The 19,347-nt window shown below is 49.0% G+C and overlaps 1 protein-coding gene across 3 annotated transcripts in view; it reads left to right on the top strand.

Moving 5' to 3' along the window:
* The window catches only part of VPS13D (vacuolar protein sorting 13 homolog D), a 276,670-nt gene that overhangs the window by 3,334 nt on the left and 253,989 nt on the right, over nucleotides 1–19,347 (top strand). For all 3 annotated transcript variants that reach the window (XM_008275374.4, XM_008275375.4, XM_008275373.4), the window contains exons 3-7: nucleotides 5,261–5,338; nucleotides 10,528–10,718; nucleotides 10,806–10,886; nucleotides 14,994–15,110; nucleotides 17,947–18,051. In XM_008275374.4, coding sequence (XP_008273596.3) covers nucleotides 5,261–5,338; nucleotides 10,528–10,718; nucleotides 10,806–10,886; nucleotides 14,994–15,110; nucleotides 17,947–18,051 — 572 coding nt within the window. The remainder of the gene's footprint in view (nucleotides 1–5,260; nucleotides 5,339–10,527; nucleotides 10,719–10,805; nucleotides 10,887–14,993; nucleotides 15,111–17,946; nucleotides 18,052–19,347) is intronic.

Raw genomic sequence — 19,347 nt, 5'->3', positions numbered from 1 at the left:
CTGTCCCAGTTGCCCCTCTTCCAGGCCAGCTCTCTGCTGTGGCCCAGAAGTGCAGTGGAGGATGGCCCAAGTGCTTGGGCCCTGCACCCCATGGGAGACCAGGAGAAGCACCTGGCTCCTGGCTTCGGATTAGTGCAGCGCGCCGGCCATAGCGGCCATTTGGGGGGTGAACCAACAGAAGGAAGACCTTTCTCTCTGTCTCTCTCTCTCACTGTCTAACTCTGCCTGTCAACAACAACAACAACAACAACAAAAAAGATTTACTTGTTTACTTGAGAGGCAGAGTTACAGACAGACAGAAGGAGAGACAGAGAGAGAGGTCTTCCATCCGCTGGTTCACTCCCCAGATGGCTGCGACGGCCAGAGCTGTGCTGATCCAAAGCCAGGAGCTAGGAGCTTCTTCTGGGTCTCCCACATGGGTGCAGGGGCCCAAGGACTTGGGCCATCTTCTACTGCTTTCCCAGGTCATAGTAGAGAGCTGGATCGGAAGTGGAGCAGCCAGGTCTCGAACCGGTGCCCATATAGGACGCTGGCACTGCAGGCGGCGGCTTTTACCCACTACACCACAGCGCCAGCCCCAACACTTGGGCCATTTTCCACTGCTTTCCCAGGCCGTAGCAGAGAGCTGGATCGGAAGTGGAGCAGCCGGGACTTGAAGCAGTGCCCATATGGGATGCCGGTGCTGCAGGTGGATGCTTAACCTACTGTGCCACAGTGCTGGCCCCTAGAATAATATTTAAAAGCCACTAGCCTACTGGCCTAAAATAGACACCCAACAGAAGCTTTAAAATCCATTGTTATGAGGGCTTTGGTGGGCTTTATGGGGTCTTACTTAGTAGTGAAGTACCTAAAGCTGGAGACAGTTTAGGTCTTACTGCCCTGTACCTGGCGAGTGTAGTCCCGTGGTTTGGCATGGGACTGGGAAGCTGCATTTTCTCCTGTTTGTTTTGATTTAAATTCGCTTTGGTCAGCTCAGTGTGGGACCCTTTAACGAGTCTAGCGAGATGGGATGGGGTCAGTCTGCAGGCGTGTGAATTCACAGGAAATGGAAGGGAGGTCTCAATGCCACGGGGCCCGCAGCTCCCTGGCAGTGAGTTTTGGTGAGGACTAGGACTAGCTGGCAGAACCAGCGCTGATGGAGATGTTTGCCTAGTGTGCCAGTAGGGTACCCGTGGATCGCCTGTCCCTGCAGCTGTTCCTCGCCAAGTTTTCCTACCCATCTCGTCAGGGACGGCAGCCGCAGGAGGCTGCGGGAGCCTCACGGTCTCCCCCCCCCCCCCCCCCCGCCTTCCTTGCGCTGGGAGCAGAAGCGGGTGCTCCTGTTCTGCTTTTCCTCCTGTCCTCAGAAGGGAGCTAAATAGAAAGTGAAAGTGACCCGTCAGGGAAGAGGATGCCTTCACAGTGCAGTAGGGTCCTGCTCACCTGGCTGGTGCTCCGTGTCTGGTTCTCAGATACGCCGGGCCTGACGCTGAGTTGGGGGGTGTGAAGGACAGGCCTAGAGAGAGAACTGCAAACCACAGCCTTGCTCGTGAGAGAGGTCCTCAGGGCTGTTGGGGGACTTGTGGTGCTGAAGAACTGAGTGAATGGAGAAATTTGTGCTGACTTCTCAGAGGGAAGACCAATAACAAAGTATATCTTTTTTTTTTTTTTTAAGATTTATTTATTTATTTGAAAGGCAGAGTTACAGAGGTAGAGAGGGAGACAGAGAGGTCTTCCATCCGCTGGTTCACTTCCCAGATGACCGCAGCTGCCGGAGCTGGGCTGATCTGAAGCCAGGAGCCAGGAGCTTCCTCGGGGTCTCCCACATGGATGCAGGGGCCCAAGGACTTGGGCCATCTTCTGTTGCTTTCCCAGGCCACAGCAGAGAGCTGGATCGGAAGTGGAGCAGCTGGGACTCGAACCAGTGCCCATATGGGATGCTGGCGCTGCAGGCAGCGGCTTTACCCACTATGCCACAATGCTGGCCCCACAAAACATACCTTGTTACAATTGTGTGTGTCATATGGTTCCTCTAGTTACTTTCCTATGCTTATTTCCTTTTTTAAAAAATGTACTGTTCTCTATGGCTTTGAATGAACTTGTGGAGTTTGAGAATTGTTTGCTTTTTCCTTCATAACTGGTATTAATGTGGTACCCCATGTATATGGATCCAACGCACACCATAATGCCTGGTCAGAATCTTGGAGCCTTGCAGTGCCCTGAGAGAATGGCTCTGTAAAGAAGTCGACACTGGTTCTTTGATCTCGGTGATGCAGTGTTGGGGGGGCAGGTCCTAGATAGGAATGAGAATGCTATTTCAACCCATGTGAAAACAGAGGCTGTTCTGGATGCAAAGGAGACTGAAGTAGTGGTCAAGGTTATGGATTTTAGCCAGACTGGGGGTTTGAATCCCAGTTCCTCCATTTACCAGTAACTTGGGCAAATTCCTCCACTCTTCATGCTTCAGTTTCTCGTTCTGTGAGTTGGAGCTAATATTGATTGTTTCATAAAGTTCTAAGGACCCAGAACAAATTAATATGGGTGAAAGAGCTAAGTAGTACATCATCAGCGTTAGTCATCGTTACTGTCATTCTAATGATCATCAGCATAGGATTGGCTGCTGGGTTGGATTTCAAGAGCAGATTGTGCTTAGGCTAAGAGTCATGCAAAATGTGTGACATGTGAGTGGTGGAAGGACAGAGCCAGCACTGGGGTTGAGATTTCGCTTGTTTAGTCATTCAGCAAACGTTAATTGAGCTCTTGCTTTTACAGAACTGAACTGATACCCAAAGGGAGATCAGTAGTAGATCCCAAGTTCAGGCTTAGGGCCAAGCCTGGTTTCACCACTTAGCAGCCCTCTGTGCTGCCTGTGCCTGGGCAGGCGGCTGAAGCCTCTCTGCCCACTGTCCCTTCTGCTGCCAGGTCTGAGCATCTACCGTGGACTCGGTGCTGTCACTTACCAGCTCTGTGATTTTTAAACAAGTTGCTTATCCTCCAAGCTATGTTCTTCGCCTCAACCTGAGAAACAAGTAGTGTTTCCTTGTGTTGTGAGAATTAAATAAGGTAATGCATGCAAAGTGCTTGGCACAGTGTCAGATCTCCCTAAGTGGAATCTCTCTTATTATTCTACCCACATTCTATAATCCCCACCCACCCTCAGAGAGCAGTTGGCCTGTTGAGATAAGTTACACAGTAACACAAGGCATTGCATCTCTGTGTGGAATGCAAGGCACGGTGCCGTGGAGGGTGAAGGTGGAGGACCTTTCTTTCTGGGGAGGCTGTTGTGAGGTGGCTTTTGAGAGGGTCTCAGGGTTTCACTCCAGGCAGGACTTGCAGGGCACCTTTGGAATGGTGTGGGGCCACATGGAGGGGCCGAGCGTTGGCCCGTGAGCAGGTCTGTGTTTCTGTAACCCCAAACTGCAGTTCCCCCTGCTTGTTCTTTTTATAAACTCTGCGTCCAGTGGTGATTACAGATTGCTGACAAACGACCACCCTGTATGTGCATCCTGGTTGTAGCGAATAGATTTCCTGCTCATCTGAGATGAGAAATTTGGGGATGAAACATCGATGAATAAGCTTATAAGTTGTCTGAAACGTTGCCATTTGTAACACACTCATCTACTTTGGGTGCTTTATTACCTGTCTCCCTGGAGGGACCTTGCCCAGCAGGGCCAGTGGGATGCATGTCCGAGTGGGGGCGTTAGGAAGCGCTCAGTCTTGAAGCACAGCTGTGTTGTTTGATCTCTTTGCTTTTTGCTTTTTGTGAACTATTTTTCCGTCTCATTCTTTCCTGTTTCCTCCTCTTGGGAAACCTTCTTGCTTTCTGCACTTTAGTGTAAGTTTTCATGGTCAGAGTCGCCTAGAGCGCTCACCACTTCCCAAGGCCGTAGAGCAGCCAGGGGAAGCAGGGCCTGCTGGCCTTTGTGACAGATTTGGGCAGTGAGAATAGGCTGGTTCCAAGTTCAAATTCTGTTCTTCGAAAGTACTAACAGCTACATATCTGCTTGCCTCCTTTAATGGAGTCACTTTCAGCTAAGGAAGACATTTTGCATTTTTTTTCTCCCTCTCAATGATATTTTTCTCCCCCATGTGGAAGTTAGACTGTTTTGCTGGGGTTGTTAGTGTTTCCTTTTGGTTAGTCTTAAAAGTCTTTGGAGCCCCATCTGGACAAAATCTTGCAAATGTCAGAAAATAAGTTGAGTGCATTTGCTCAGAACCTGCCAAATTGCTAGATTTGAAATCTTTAGAAACCAAAGACTCACAAGGTCTGAGCAGTCACTTAAAGGGAAAATAACCAAGTTCCCACATTACTTTGTATTTGGAGTGAAAGGCTTGTCCTTTCTTACAGTCAGTGGCTGTTGTCTGTACTCCCTGTCTTGAAGACACGTTTCTCAGATTAAAGTGGCTCAGAAGTTGTCTTGTGTCCTGCAAACCATTTGGTGAAACCATGGCTCCTCTCTCTGTGTTCTCAGTGGCCAGCACAGTGCCTCGTATGGAGTAGGATTTATGTGTGTGTGTGAACGGATGGCTTGCGTGGCTGGGCGAGGCAGGTCTGGCTGCCCTGTGGTCTGTGTGCTTTTGGATTTGAGTTTTCATCCTTTTCACTCCTTTGCTTTCAGACCAGGTGTTGCACCTGCAGTGGAGGTACAGAGAACATGTGGAGGTGGTCTCCCAGAGGGGAAAGTGTGGTTCCTTTGGATGGCCAGTTTTAATTAGCTGAACTATGGGCTCTGGAACGTTGTGTGTCCTAACTCATTCTGCAGGGGTGGGCTGGGGGAGCTTTGCAGATAGCTGGGTTTCAGTCCCAGAGATGCTGCTTTATTGGGTCAGTGGCTGGGGCCCTGGGGCCTGCCCTTGACCCTAGTGCATCGACGTTGAGGGTGCTCTGGGAGATAGTAGCCATGACGAAGGGGCCCGTAAATTGGCCAGTGGGCTGTCTCTGACCTGCAAGTCCAGAATGGCTTTTACATTTTTAAAAGCTTGTGAAGAAAGAATAGGCAACAGATATCATATAAAGTATGCAAACCTATCTTGCCTGTCACAGAAGTTAGAGCCTTGTGCAGACTCTTGGTTGGCTGCCGAGCTGCAGCTGTGATGTACATGATGGAGTGGCGGGTCGGGGGGAGTGGAGATGAAGAGCATGGTTGGTGCCAGCACAGCCCAGCGCCTTGTATGGCCCTGATCTGATGGTGGAGTTTTCCCTTTAGCCTTCAATACTTTGCACACAGTAGGCATCTACTATATTTGATGGATGAATATTTTATGATGTTTTTATTTTTAGGTGCTGTTGAATTAGAAAACCTGCCGTTAAAGAAAGATGCTTTGAAAGAACTGGAATTGCCATTTGAAGTCAAAGCTGGTATGTGGAACTAGAGGAGTGGGAAGAAATTTTGAGTGTCATGTTGTTTGTAATGTAAAAGCATGAGTCCGCAGGTTGGCTCTGTGTGTAGTGGGTTAAACCACCGCCTGTAACATTGGCATCCCATATTAGCACTGATTCGAGTCCCAGCTGCTCCACTTCCAATCTAGCCCCCTGCTAATGGTCTGGGAAGCAGTGGAAGATGGCCCAGGTGCTTGGACCCTGCACCCATGGGGGAGACTCGGATAGGGCTCATGGCTTCTGACTTCAGCCTGACCCAGCCCTGACCGCTGTGCCCATCTGGGAAGAGAACAAGTGGATGGGATGTTGATCTCTCCCTTCTTCCCTCTCCCTCCCTCCCTCCTTCCCTTTTTCTTTCTCCTTAACTCTTTCAAATAAATAAAATCTTTAAAAGAAAAACCAAAAAACAAAAAGCCATGAGTCCTGGAGTTTGTATTTGTTTGACCAGGAAGAGGAAGGTTGGAAGTGTTAGAGTTTAGATCAGTGTTTCAGTGTGATCTCTGGGCCACTTGAGTCAGGATGGCCCTGGGGTTGTGGTGGGGTGGTCAGGGGGCTCCTAGACCTGCTGAATCAGAATCCATGTACATTGAACAGGTTCCCCAGGTGGTCCTTAGGCTTCCTCATGTATGAGTTTTTTTTATAGACATTACTGAGGGCCAGTTCACTCTGTTGAGTAAGAGCTGTGTCTGTTTTCTGTTGCTATCACAAAATACTGGGGGCTTGACTTTAGAAAGGAAAGAGGCCTGTATAGGCTCACAGTTCTGGAGACGCATGAGCACGGTGCTGGCATTTGCTTGGCCTTTGGTGAGCACCGTGGACAGTGAAAAGGCAGGACAAGCCGGCACATGCAAGAGAGCATGTGTTAAGAAACAAAGCAAGATGGGGCCCGCGCTGTGGCGCAGCGGGTTAACACCCTGGCCTGAAGCGCTGGCATCCCATATGGGAGCCAGTTCGAGTCCCGGCTGCTCCACTTCTGATCCAGCTCTCTGATATGGCCTGGGAAAGCAGTAGAAGATGGCCCAGGTCCTTGGGCCCCTGCGTGGGAGACCTGGAAGAAGCTCCTGGCTCCTGGCTTTGGATCGGCGCAGCTCCGGCTGTTGTGGCCAGTTGGGGAGTGAACCAGCAGATGGAAGACCTCTCTCTCTCTCTCTCTCTCTCTCTTTCTCACTCTCTCTGCCTCTCCTCTCTGTGTAAATAAATGAATAAATCTTAAAAAAAAAAAAAAAGAAACGAAGCAAGAGAGGGCTGAAAAGAGCCAGACTTGCCTTTTTTTTTTTTTTTTTTAAGATTTAGTTATTTATTTGAAAGATAGAGTTAGAGAGAAAAAGGGAGAGAGAGACAGAGAGATCCTGCATCTGCCGTTTCAAAGAGAAAGATGGAGGGAGGGAGAGTGCAGTGTCTTACACCTGCTGGTCAGTCCCTGAATGGCTGTAAAGGCCAGAGCTGGACCTTGCAGAAGCCTGGAGCCGGGAACTCCATCCTGGTCTCCTATGTGGGTGGCAGGGCCCAGGTGCCAGGCCATCTCCTGCTGCTTTCCCAGGCACATTGGCAGGGAACTGGATTGGAAGTGGAGCAGCCGGGACTCAAACTATTACTCACATGGGATGTGGGCATTGCCAAGTGGGAGCTTAACCTGCTGCACCCCAGTGCTAGCCCCTGGACTTGCTTTATAACAACCCACTCTGATCCAGCCCTGAGGCCTAATTCACTTCTGAGAGACCTGGTCCAGTCTCCTGGAAAAGACATCGGTCCATTCATGAGGGTTTTACCTCCCAAGGACTGGCCCCCTGACAGTGCCACATTGAGAATCAGGCCCCAGTGGTGTTCAGGCCTCGGGGTTTGAGTGGGAGAAATCATAGTCAGACCACAGCAGTGAGCTCGACTGGGGAGGTTACTTCCGTGTGCTTCCGCACTTTGGAGATGAGACAGCAGAGGTACCTGTATCGCAGGTGCTTTGGATGGGGCAGGTGAGTTACTGTGTTACACTGGCTCAGGGCAGGGCCTGGCATGGTCAGTGGATGTAAGCAGTTACTACAGAAGTTTAGTAAGTGCTAGATTGGCTAAGGAAGTAAAAAACTATCATAGAATAAAAGTAGCCACTAATGACCGGCCACTTCTAAAATTAGTCCCTGTTCAGATGCCTTTCATTCCTCAACAATAACCTGTTTACGCCAGCCTTTCCCGTATTTTGGGTGCTTATATTCAATAAAATACAAGAACAGGGGTGAGTGGTCTCCCAGTTAAGATGCTGCCTGAGACGCCGCCGTCCCACAGCAGAGTGCCTGGGTTCAGGTGCCAGCTCTGCTCTCAGTCGCAGCTTCCAGCAGGTGCACACCCTGCGAGGCAGCAGGTGATGGCTCGAATGGTTGGATCCCTGCCGCATACCTGGGAGACTCAGATTGAGTTTCCGGTTCCTGGGTTTGGTTCATCCCAGCCCAGCCCTACTGTTGCAGGCTTTTGGGGGGTGAGCTAGTGGTCTGAAGATCTCTCTTCCTCCCTCTGTTTCTCTTTCAAACAATTATAATAAATAAATTAAAAAAAAAATCCAAGTGCAAAGCAAGTCAGTTGTTAGATGAGGTAGAATAGAAATCTTTCAAAAGAATTAGGTTTTCTTGAAGTCATTTCAAGTGATAGATGAACTCCTAGCAGCAAAGGCAAAGGGATTGACAAGTGAGGAAGAAACCTTAAGAATGATGACCAAGGGGCCAGCGCTGTGGCAGGGCAAATGAGGTAGCATCCTACTTTTTAAATTATTTGTTGTAGGCCGGCACCGTGGCTCACTAGGCTAATCCTCCGCCTTGCGGCGCCGGCACACCGGGTTCTAGTCCCGGTCGGGGCGCCGGATTCTGTCCCGGTTGCCCCCCTTCCAGGCCAGCTCTCTGCTGTGGCCAGGGAGTGCAGTGGAGGATGGCCCAAGTGCTTGGGCCCTGCACCCCATGGGAGACCAGGAGAAGCACCTGGCTCCTGTCATCGGATCAGTGCGGCGCGCCGGCCACGGCGGCCATTGGAGGGTGAACCAACGGCAAAGGAAGACCTTTCTCTCTGTCTCTCTCTCTCTCACTGTCCACTCTGCCTGTCAAAAAAAAAAAAAAATTATTTGTTGTAAAGTTTTTAAATTTGTTACTGGATGACAATAACAATACTTGCTGTTGTTAAAAATACCATTTAAAAAATATTTATTTTTGGCCGGCGCCGCGGCTCACTAGGCTGGTCCTCCGCCTGCGGCGCCGGCACACTGGGTTCTAGTCCCGGTCGGGGCGCTGGATTCTGTCCCGGTTGCCCCTCTTCCAGGCCAGCTCTCTGCTGTGGCCAGGGAGTGCAGTGGAGGATGGGCCAAGTGCTTGGGCCCAGCACCCCATGGGAGACCAGGAGAAGCACCTGGCTCCTGGCTCCTGCCATCGGATCAGCGCGGTGCGCCGGCTGCAGCGCGCCGGCCGCGGCTGCCATTGGAGGGTGAACCAACGGCAAGGGAGGACCTTTCTCTCTGTCTCTCTCTCTCTCTCTCTCTCTGTCCACTCTGCCTGTCAAAAAAAAAAAAATTTATTTTCTTGAGAGACAATCATATGTGTATATATACGTAGAGAGAGAGCTTTCTACTGGTTCACTGCTTCTACTGGTTCACTGCTGCTTTCCCAGGTACATCAGCAGGGAGCTGGATTGGAAGTAGAGTAGCTGTGACTTGAACCAATGCTCTGATATAGGATTCCAGCAGTTTAACCTGCTGTGCCACAGCACTGGCCCTGAAATACCATTGTTAATGATATTGTTGTGCCTTAAATCTCACAGCTGGATCCCACTTGCATCACAGATCTTAGTGGGTACTAAGCACACTCTGTTAACCTGTGCTGCTCTCAGAGCTAGAATATTGGTTGGCTGTGTGGATCTTGGAGGGACATATTAGGACAGTTGAGACATTCTCACATATTTTTTCTGTTGTGGTGACTTGGCTGTTTTAAATCAAATTTTAAGAGGGTTTATATTCTATGAGGCTTGACTTGGAGAATAAGTATCATGAATCGGGGCTATTTAGCCTTTTTTTTTTTTTTTTTTTTTTTTTTTTTGACAGGCAGAGTGGACAGTGAGAGAGAGAGAGACAGAGAGAAAGGTCTTCCTTTTTGCCGTTGGTTCACCCACCAATGGCCGGCGTGGCCGGCGTGCCGCGCTGATCCGAAGCCAGGAGCCAGGTGCTTCTCCTGGTCTCCCATGGGGTGCAGGACCCAAGCACTTGGGCCATCCTCCACTGCACTCCCTGGCCACAGCAGAGGGCTGGCCTGGAAGAGGGGCAACCAGGACAGAATCCGGCGCCCCGACCGGGACTAGAACCCGGTGTGCCTGCGCTACAAGGCGGAGGATTAGCCTAGTGAGCCGCGGCGCCGGCTGCTATTTAGCCTTGTCGTCAGGCCAGGTTGTCAGGGAGACTGGGAATCCTGTACTGACTGTGTCATTGCAGTGTTACTTGCACCTCACTGTGGGCTGGGCATCTTCAAGATTGGACGTAGTGTAGTCTGGTAACTCCCCTGAGTGCTTAACCAGTAAGTCAGTAATTAGCAAGTTAGTTTTGTGTCCATGGGCTAATATGGGTGCCACGGGAAGGAAGAAGGAAGTTTAAGATGTAGTCCAGGTGGGAAGAGAAAGTTTCCAGAGGAAAGATGTTGCATTGTATAGGATAAAGTGATTTATTTATTTATTTGAAAGGCAGAGTTAGAGGCAGAGACAGAGAGGTCTTCCATCTGCTGGGTTCACTCCCCAAATGGCTGCAATGGCTGCAACTGGGCTGTTCTGAAGCCAGGAGTCAGGAGTTTTCTTTCAGGTCATCTTCCACTGCTTTCCGTGGCCGTTAGCAGAGAGCTGGATCAGAAGTGGAGCGGCTGGGACTTGAACTGGTGCCCATATGGGATGCCGGCACTGCAGGCGGCGGCTTCACCTGCTATGCCATATTGCCACCCCCCACCCCCGAACATTTTCCAGCTTTATTCCTCATGCCTCATTCTTACAGATCTCAGCTTGCTTACGCCCATTTCATGTGTGCAAAAACCTGCTTGTTTTTAAATAAAAAATAAGTGGCAAAATTAATACATGCTTCTTAAACAAAACTAAGAAAAACTTCATTAAGATGGGAAGAATTAGAGGTGCGTACAGGCATTTAACAAGACTTTCCCTTTTTCCAGGTTTGATTGGGAAAGTAACCCTTCAGATTCCCTTTTATCGCCCCCACGTGGACCCTTGGGTGATCTCCATCTCCAGTCTGCACGTAATTGGAGCCCCTGAGAGAACACAGGACTTCAACGATGAGAAAGAGAAGCTGCTGGAAAGGGAACGCAAGAAAGCGCTGCTTCACGCCCTGGAGGAGAAGTGGAAGGCAAGGCAGAGGGCGAGGCAGCTGTGGTGACCCAGGCAAGATGAGCAGAGGCCTGCATGCTGCTAACACTGGCTCTTTCCTTTGTAGAGTGACCGCCAGCAGAAAGGGGAGTCCTACTGGTACTCAGTCACCGCCTCAGTTGTCACGAGAATCGTGGAGAACATTGAAGTAAGTTCTCTTGACTTCTGTGTTTAAACGTGTAAGGGGTGTCTCGGGCTTCCGTGTGTCCTAATCACCTGTTCCTCAGGGATTGCACTGACACAGGGTGTGGATGGCTGGCTCTGCAGCTTTGCCCTTGGTTGGCCGTGCCGCAGGGCGAACCAGCAAACCTGAAAGGCAGGTCCTGTCCTGTGGCAGACACAGGAGTTTTCATAACATTTCAGTTTCCCTTACTGTGCTTTGTTTTTAACTTTTTGCTTGGTTGTTTGCTTTGTTTTTTTGAGAGGCAGAGAGAGAAACAGAGAGCTCCCATCTGCTGGTTCACTTCCCAAATGTCTGGACTTAACCAGGCTGAAGCTTGGAGCTTAGGAATGCAATTTGGGTCTCCCATCTGGGTGTTAGGGACCCAAGTACTCAGTCAGCTGCTACCTCCCAGGGTGTGTGTTAGCAGGAAGCTGGAATTGAGAGTGGAGCTGGGACTTGAACACAGGCACTGGGATATGGGATATGGGCATCCCAAGCAGCGTCTTAACTGCTGGGCTAAATGTCTGCACTGGCTAAAGAGTCTATCCCCTCGAGAAGCCGGGTCCTAAGGCTTGATGCTTGTATGGTTTTAGGGCAGGTTTGAGGTCTGTTTCTTCATTTATAAGATGGGAGAGGTTGAGTACATGGTGTCTAGTTGATTCCTTTTTTTTTTTTTAAAGATTTATTTATTTATTTGAAAGTCAGAGTTACACAGAGAGGAGAGGCAGAGAGAGGTCTTCCGTCCGACGGTTCACTCCCCAGTTGGCCGCAACAGCCGGAGCTGCACTGATCTGAAGCCAGGAGCCAGGAGCTTCTTCTGGGTCTCCCACCTGAAATGCAGGGGCCCAAGGGCTTGGACCATTTTCTGCTGCTTTCCCAGGCCGTAGCAGAGAGCTGGATTGGAAGTGGAACAGCCGGGTCTCAAAATGGCACCCATATGGGATGCTGGCACTTCAGGCCAGGGCGTTAACCCGCTGCACAGTGCTGGCCCCCGTCTAGTTGATTTCATAGTCATTTGTGAATGACTAAGATACTTTAACCTGCACCAGTAAAGCAGGTGACAGTCTGATGAGTTGCAGTGCTGGGGCTCTTGGCCACATTTTCCACTTTAATTACCATTTGTTTCATCTTAAATCTAGGTTAGGATCCATACTAATTTTCATGAATGCCCATTTTACTATCTCTAGTGTTTTTTATTTTATTTTATTTATTTTATTTATTTTTTTGGCATTACCAAGGTGACATAGACCAGTGTGTTCAAGGGATGCAATAACTTTCCTAACTTTGACAAAAAGATTGGTACATTTGAAATGACTGCTTTGAGTTCTGTTTCAAGCAGTTATTCTCTTTAGTTATCATTGATTTTTTTAAATTAGTTTAGTTTCAATTAAAACATTTGATTTACAGATTGATTTATTTATTTGAAAGGTAGAGAAAGAGGAAGAGAGAGAGATCTTCCATCCACGAGTTCACTCTCCAAGTGACCACAACAGTCAGTTCTGAGCCAGACTGAAGTCAGGAGCCAAGAACTCCATCCTGGTCTCCCACATGGGTAGCTGCGGCCCTGTGCTCAGGCCATCTGCTGCTGCCTTCCCGGCACATTAGCAGGGAGCTGAATTGCAAGTGGAGGAGCTGGGACCTGAACCAGTGCTCCCGTATAGGATGTTGGCATTGTAAGTGGCTGCTTAGTCCCTTGTGCCACAGTGCTGACCCCCTTTCGACAGTCCTGAGCTTTTCTAGGCAGTAACTCCCTGGACATGGCCTTGGGCTGCTGGGAGCCATGTTAAAGTTTGATCAAGTATCTTTGAAATGTTATGTTTGTGCTGAGTCTTCATAGTTCTCAGGATATACCACATTTAAAAAATCAGTTCATCAGTTGATGGACATTTGAATTGTTTCTACTTTTTGTCTTAAGAATAAAGTAGCTGTCTGCTTGAAAAAAGCAGCCTTGGAGGCGTTGCTGACACAGATGCTGTTTCTCGGACACATTTGCAGTTTTCATCAGCTGCATCATATTGGGCTGATTGTAAGACACCCGCACCTTCTCTGGAAGGTGTCACACAAGCACAAGGACTGTTTAGAGTTCCCTCTGCCTCTGTGCGTTTCCGCACTTAGTGGTCACTTGAAGTGTGTCAAAAAGATCTGACTTTTACTAGAATCATTTCAAAAGTTAGTTTTCTTACTGGATTAACACTGGGGACTTAACTCTGCCTCTAGTCTTCTGACTGTCCACTTTGGCTCCATTCTGGTCTGTCCTCCCTGCAACACTGTCTCATAGTCCCAGGCACTTCCTTCTTTATAACTGAGCCCCTGTGATGTATTCTCTGGGTCACAGTCTTTGTAAATGTTAATAAACATTACCACTGTTCAAAAAAATAAGGGTGCTGTAAAAGTTCATGTAGAGGGTCTTCTGTGAACGTCTGTGGTTCTCCTGAGTATATGCGTAGAAGTAGAATGGAAGAATCGATGGGAACTCTGTTTACATTTTAATGAGCTACCAAATCGTTTTCCAAAAAGCTTGTACTATTTTACAGTTTCATCAGCAGTGTTTGAGCATTTGTTTCTCCATATTTTCATCAACAGTTGTTATTGACAATCTTTTGATTATAGTCATTCTAATGGATATGAATTGATGTCTCATTGTGGCTTTCATTTGTATTTTTTTTTTTTTTTTTTTTTTTTTGACAGAGTGGACAGTGAGAGAGAGAGACAGAGAGAAAGGTCCTCCTTTGCCATTGGTTCACCCTCCAATGGCAGCCGCGGCCAGCACACTGCGCTGATCCGATGGCAGGAGCCAGGTGCTTCTCCTGGTCTCCCATGGGGTGCAGGGCCCAAGCACTTGGGCCATCCTCCACTGCACTCCCTGGCCACAGCAGAGAGCTGGCCTGGAAGAGGGGCAACCGGGACAGAATCCGGCGCCCCGACCGGGACTAGAACCCGGTGTGCCGGCGCCACAAGGTGGAGGATTAGCCTAGTGAGCCGCGGCGCCAGCCCATTTGTATTTTCTTAATGGATAATGGTGTTGAATGCCCCTCCATATGTTTATTGGCCATTGTGTGTATTTTTTTGAAGTGTCTGTTCAAATCCTTTTCCCATTTAGATAAATCAGTTTGTCTTTTGTTGAAACATAAATGCTCTTTATATACTCTGGATGCAGTCCCTTATCAGATAAATGATTTGCAAATTATTTCTGTGGGTTGTCTTTTCACTTTGTTATGTTTTTAGTTCACTGAGCACAGTGCCTTTTCCATAGCCCATTTAGATGGGCAAGGGAAATACAAACATGCACACAGACAGGGTTTGTGAGCCCTGCTGGCTGGTATTCCTGAATCTGGATACTGAGACACACTGGCAAGATTAAGATAGCACAAGGTTGGGAGAACCAGTTAGCTAGAAGCAGTAGTGGATTTTCTTTCTTTCTTTTTTTTTTTTTTTTTTTTAAAGAATTATTTATTTATTTGAAAGAGTTACACAGAGAGAGGAGGAGAGGCAGAGAGAGAGAGTGAATATGAGAATTCTCCCATCTGCTGGGTGACTCCCCAGATGGCCACAACGGCCAGAGCTGCGCTGATCTGAAGCCAGGAGCTTCTTCCAGGTCTCCCACATGGGTGCAGGGGCCCCAGGACTTGGCCCTTTCTCTACTGCTTTCCCAGGCCATAGCAGAGAGCTGGATCAGAAGTGGAGCAGCTGGGACTCAAACCAGTGCCCATATGGGATACTGGCACTGTAGGCAGCGGCTTTACCCACTATGCCACAGCGCCGGCCCTGGGATTTTCTTTAAGTGTTTCTTTAGCAGGAATAGGGAACCTTTTTTCTGCCAAGAGCCATTGGTATATTTAGGATGTCATTTGTGGGCCATAGAAAATTATCAACTTAAAAATAACTCTGGGGGCCGGTGCTGTGGTGCAGTGGCTTCAGCCGCTCTGCAGCGCTGGCATCCAGATGGGGACTGGTTCAAGTCTAGCTGCTCCGCTGTGGCTGTGTGTGTGATGCTTTAGTGGCGTTTTAGATTAGTGGCTCTAGCGCAGTTTGAATCCTGCCTGTGGTATTGTGCCTGCGTTATCTAAATGTTTTTTCTTCTTCTCATTGCAGTTAAAAATTCAAGATGTCCATTTACGCTTTGAGGATGGTGTCACCGATCCTTCCCATCCTTTTGCGTTCGGCGTTTGTATTAAGAATGTGTCCATGCAGAATGCTGTGAACCAGCCTGTGAGTATGCCGGCGCGCAGGGAGAAAGCTGCGCTGAGGGCATCTGACACTCTCCTTCTTGTCATTCTGCTATGTAAATGAGGTTGTGTTCTTGTCCACTGGGTTTCTTGGTAGGTGTGCGGGTCTCTTGTCTATGGGCAGCGAGTCTAACTTGCTGAGCTAGGGCATTGTTCACTGTATCTGACCCTTGGTTATATCACCTTGATTTTATACTCGGAGAAGCTGCAGTGCTGAAAGGATTTCCTCCTTGGTTTTCTTCTCAGCCCACGTGCTTTCCCGGGGTGAGCTCCTTCTAGATCCAGCTGCTACCGGGGGATGTTTGCTCGTGGCTGTCCTCTCTTGAACTTTTGCTCAGCTGTTCTTCTGACTTTCATTTCAGGATTTTAGAAAATACTTATGGGACACCTTCTGTGGTGTTTCAGGCCTATCTGATAAAGCAACATTTCTCGGTGTTGTTCACGTGGCCCTTCGGGCTTTTCCCTACACACCAGGCACTTCTCCAGCAGAACCCAAGTGTGTTTCCTACAGATTAACTTGGTTCTGACACTGGATTTAGTGCAGACCCCAAAGGTTAAGGGCTCCGTCCCACAGGCTGCTACTTCAGATGCCTGGGGCGAGTCCCAGGCTGGGACCGTGCTTTCCACTGACCTGCTGTCATCGGACATTCCTGTATCCCCACAACCTCCTCGGGTTCAGTAGTTTGTTAGGGTGACTTACAGAACTCAAGGCAACACTCTACTTACCACAACCAGCTTATTATAGAGGGTTCAAGTGACAGGCCAGCAGGAGTTTGCTTCCTCCTGCCCCTTGTCCTCAGCAGCCTGGGAGCTTCTCAGATCTCACTGTTGAGAAGTCTTTATGGATCCTGATCCCTAGCCTACCAGAGGCTGGAGGGTCAGGCTGAACGTTCCAGCCCCGTAATCACTTGGTCTTTCTGGTGACAGCCCCACCCTGAGGCTTTCCAGGATCATCTCAGTAGCAGCGAACAGTCACACAAGCGCAGAGAAGAAGAGCCCCGTGTGAGACACTTGCAGGAAGAACTAGCAGGGCACTGTAACCAGATAGATGGGGAAGTTGGGGATAGGAGTAGAGGGGTGAGCACAGGTGTCTGGAGATGAGAGACCCGGGTGAGAGCATGTGCAGCTCTTTTCCTTCAGGATTTTGTCGTCTTTTGCCTGGACTCATGAAATACCCTGTTCTGTGACCTCCAGACTCTGGATTTGTTCTCTTCCAGTGCATCCTAATCTTCACCATGTCATGACACCGATGGAAAAAGATGGATGAGTGCAGTGCACTGGGTCAGACATTTGTGGCTGTGTGGGGCTGGACTTGGCTAGCTCAGGGTTACCAAATGTTCTCCAGTACAACTTGCTCCCTTAAACTTTTTCATGATCTTGACACTTACAGCCCCTTTTTTCCCTGGCACTCCAGGGGAATCTTTGTCTTACAATGTTGCCAGAGTTCTGTGTCTAAAACCCACACTTGATTCTTTTTTTTGTTTAAATACTTAGGTATTTGAAAGATGGCATTACAGAGAGAGAGAGGGAGAGACAGAGAGGTCTTCATCCGCTGGTTCACTCCGCAAATGGCTGCAATGGCCAGGGCTAGGCTAGGCCAGGCCAAAGCCAGGAGCCAGGAGGTTCCTCTGGTCTCCGATGTGGGTGCAGAGACCCAAGCACTTATGACCTCCACTGCTTTCCTAAGTGCATTAGCAGGGAGCTGGATCGGAAGTGGAGCATCTGGGACTCAAACTAGCACCCACATGGGATGCCAGTACTGCAGGTGGCTGCTTAACCTGCTTTGGCACAGTGCTGGCCCCCACACTTGATTCTTGTGCCTGCCTACATCAAACTTCCAATGTCTTCATGTCACTTAAAGTATGAAGCCCAGCTTCCTGGGCTGCCATACAAAATGCATTGCCTCAGAGTGGACGGCCTGAAGCAGCAGACATTCATTCTCTAGATTTGGAGGCCAGAGTCTGAAGGCAGGGTCTCAGCAGGTTGATTACTTCCAGAGGTTCTGGAGGAGAAGCTGCCCTGCCCCCTCCTAGTTCCGGTTGCTGGCGGCGCCTGTGGCCCCTGATTTGTAGATCCATTACTGCAGTATCTGCCTTCACCTTCACGTGGCCTTCTTCTCTGTGGCTCTTTCTCTTTTTTTCTTTTTTTTTTTATTCTTCTTATTTTTTTTTTGACAGGCAGAGTGGGCAGTGAGAGAGAGAGACAGAGAGAAAGGTCTTCCCTTTCCGTTGGTTCACCCCCCAATGGCTACTGCAGCTGGCGCACCGCGCTGATCCGAAGCCAGGAGCCAGGTGCTTCTCCTGGTCTCCCATGGGGTGCAGGGCCCAAGCAATTGGACCATCCTCCACTGCACTCCTGGGCCACAGCAGAGAGCTGGCCTGGAAGAGGAGCAACCGGGACTAGAACCCGGTGTGCCGGCGCCACAGGTAGAAGATTAGCCTATTGAGCCATGGCACCGGCTGAGAAATATCTTGTATTTGCTGGGTCACTAGCTGAGGCTAGGCAAGTTGGAAGCCTAGAACCGAGTATTCAGTCCCACCTATTGGTGGCAAGGAACCAAGTACTTGTGCCATCGTCTGTTGCATTAACAGGAAGCTGGAGTCAGGAACCTGAACCTAGGCGCTCTGATGTGGGAGGCAGGTGTCCCACGCAGTGTTCTAACTGCTGCACTGAATGCCCTAAAACCATGTTTTACTGCAGTTTTGTGTCCCCAAGACCATGCAGATTACCATTATGCACGATGCCACAAATGGTTTGTGAAATGAGTTAATACGTTCATGGTTGAAGACAGGCATCATTTTCTTCCCTTTCTTCCTCAGGTACAGAAACTAATGCGGAAAAAGCAATTAGATGTGGAAGAGTTTAGCATCTACTGGGATGTTGATTGCACTTTGCTGGGGGATCTGCCGCAGGTGGAGCTGCAGGTAGGATTCTGGCAGAGGACTGTACGATGTGGCAGCCCTGAAGGACAGTGGTGCAGGGTCACAGCCTTGCTTGCTTTTGTCCCCGGCGTCTCTTGATGCCCGCTCCTCTCTTCCTCCAGAGGCATCGGCTTGAGGTGCTTGCTGTATGTGTGGCTTTGAACCACATACAGTGTTTAGTTTTGTGCATGTTTTAAATTTATATTGGAGTTACAGGTGTTTTCAGGTTTTCTTCTTCTTAAAGCTGTATTTTTACAACGTTGCTGTTTTTGTACTTCGAGTTCATTGCTTCTGACTACTGCAGAGGCTCTATTATTGGCATGTCACATGTTACAGTTACCCATTCTCTCTCTCTCTCTTTTTTTTTTTTTTAATTTTTGACAGGCAGAGTGGACAGTGAGAGAGAGAGAGAGAGAGAGAGAAAGGTCTTCCTTTTGCTGTTGGTTCACCCTCCAATGGCCGCCGCGGCCCATGCACTGCGGCCGGCGCACTGGGCTGATCGGATGGCAGGAGCCAGGTACTTCTCCTGGTCTCCCATGGGGTGCAGGGCCCAAGCACCTGGGCCATCCTCCACTGCACTCCCTGGCCACAGCAGAGAGCTGGCCTGGAAGAGGGGCAACCGGGACAGAATCCGGCGCCCCGACCGGGACTAGAACCCAGTGTGCCGGCGCCGCAGGCGGAGGATTAGCCTAGTGAACCGCGGCGCCGGCCAGTTACCCATTCTCTTAGCCATATGTACTAGGCATCCAGATTTTAAGTAAACAAACCACCAGAAGTGCTTCTTTTTTTTAAAAAAAAAAATTATTTATCTGGGTATCTTTGGTGTCAAAATTTATTTGAAAGGGAAGGAGGGAGAGAGGGAGAGAGAGAAAGAGATACTGAGAGAGAAAGATATGGAGAGAGGTCTTCCATCTGCTGGGTCACTCCCCAAATGCCCACAACAATCTGAGCTGAACCAGGACAAAGCTGGGATCCTATAACTCAATCCATGTGCATGGTGGGAATCCCAAGTACTTGAGCCATTGCCTGTTACCTCCCAGGGTGTGCATTAGCAGAAAACTGGAACTGGACTTGACCTTGAGCACTCCCAAATGGGATGGAAGCATCCTAAACAATATCTTAACTGCTGCTCCATTGTCTGTCCCCAGATGTGATTCTTAAACAATAGATTTCTTATTATGTTTATGTTGAAACTTTACCTCCACTTGTATTCCTTTAAGATGTACTTAGAAAGCTGTAAACCATTGGGTATGAAAAATTACTGTTTATGAACGTTAAAGAAAAATCTCAGTTTAATCT

This window comes from Oryctolagus cuniculus, chromosome 7, assembly GCF_964237555.1.
Source record: "Oryctolagus cuniculus chromosome 7, mOryCun1.1, whole genome shotgun sequence".
Classification (NCBI taxonomy): Eukaryota; Metazoa; Chordata; class Mammalia; order Lagomorpha; family Leporidae; genus Oryctolagus; species Oryctolagus cuniculus.
This window is presented reverse-complemented; position numbering and strand designations above follow the sequence as displayed.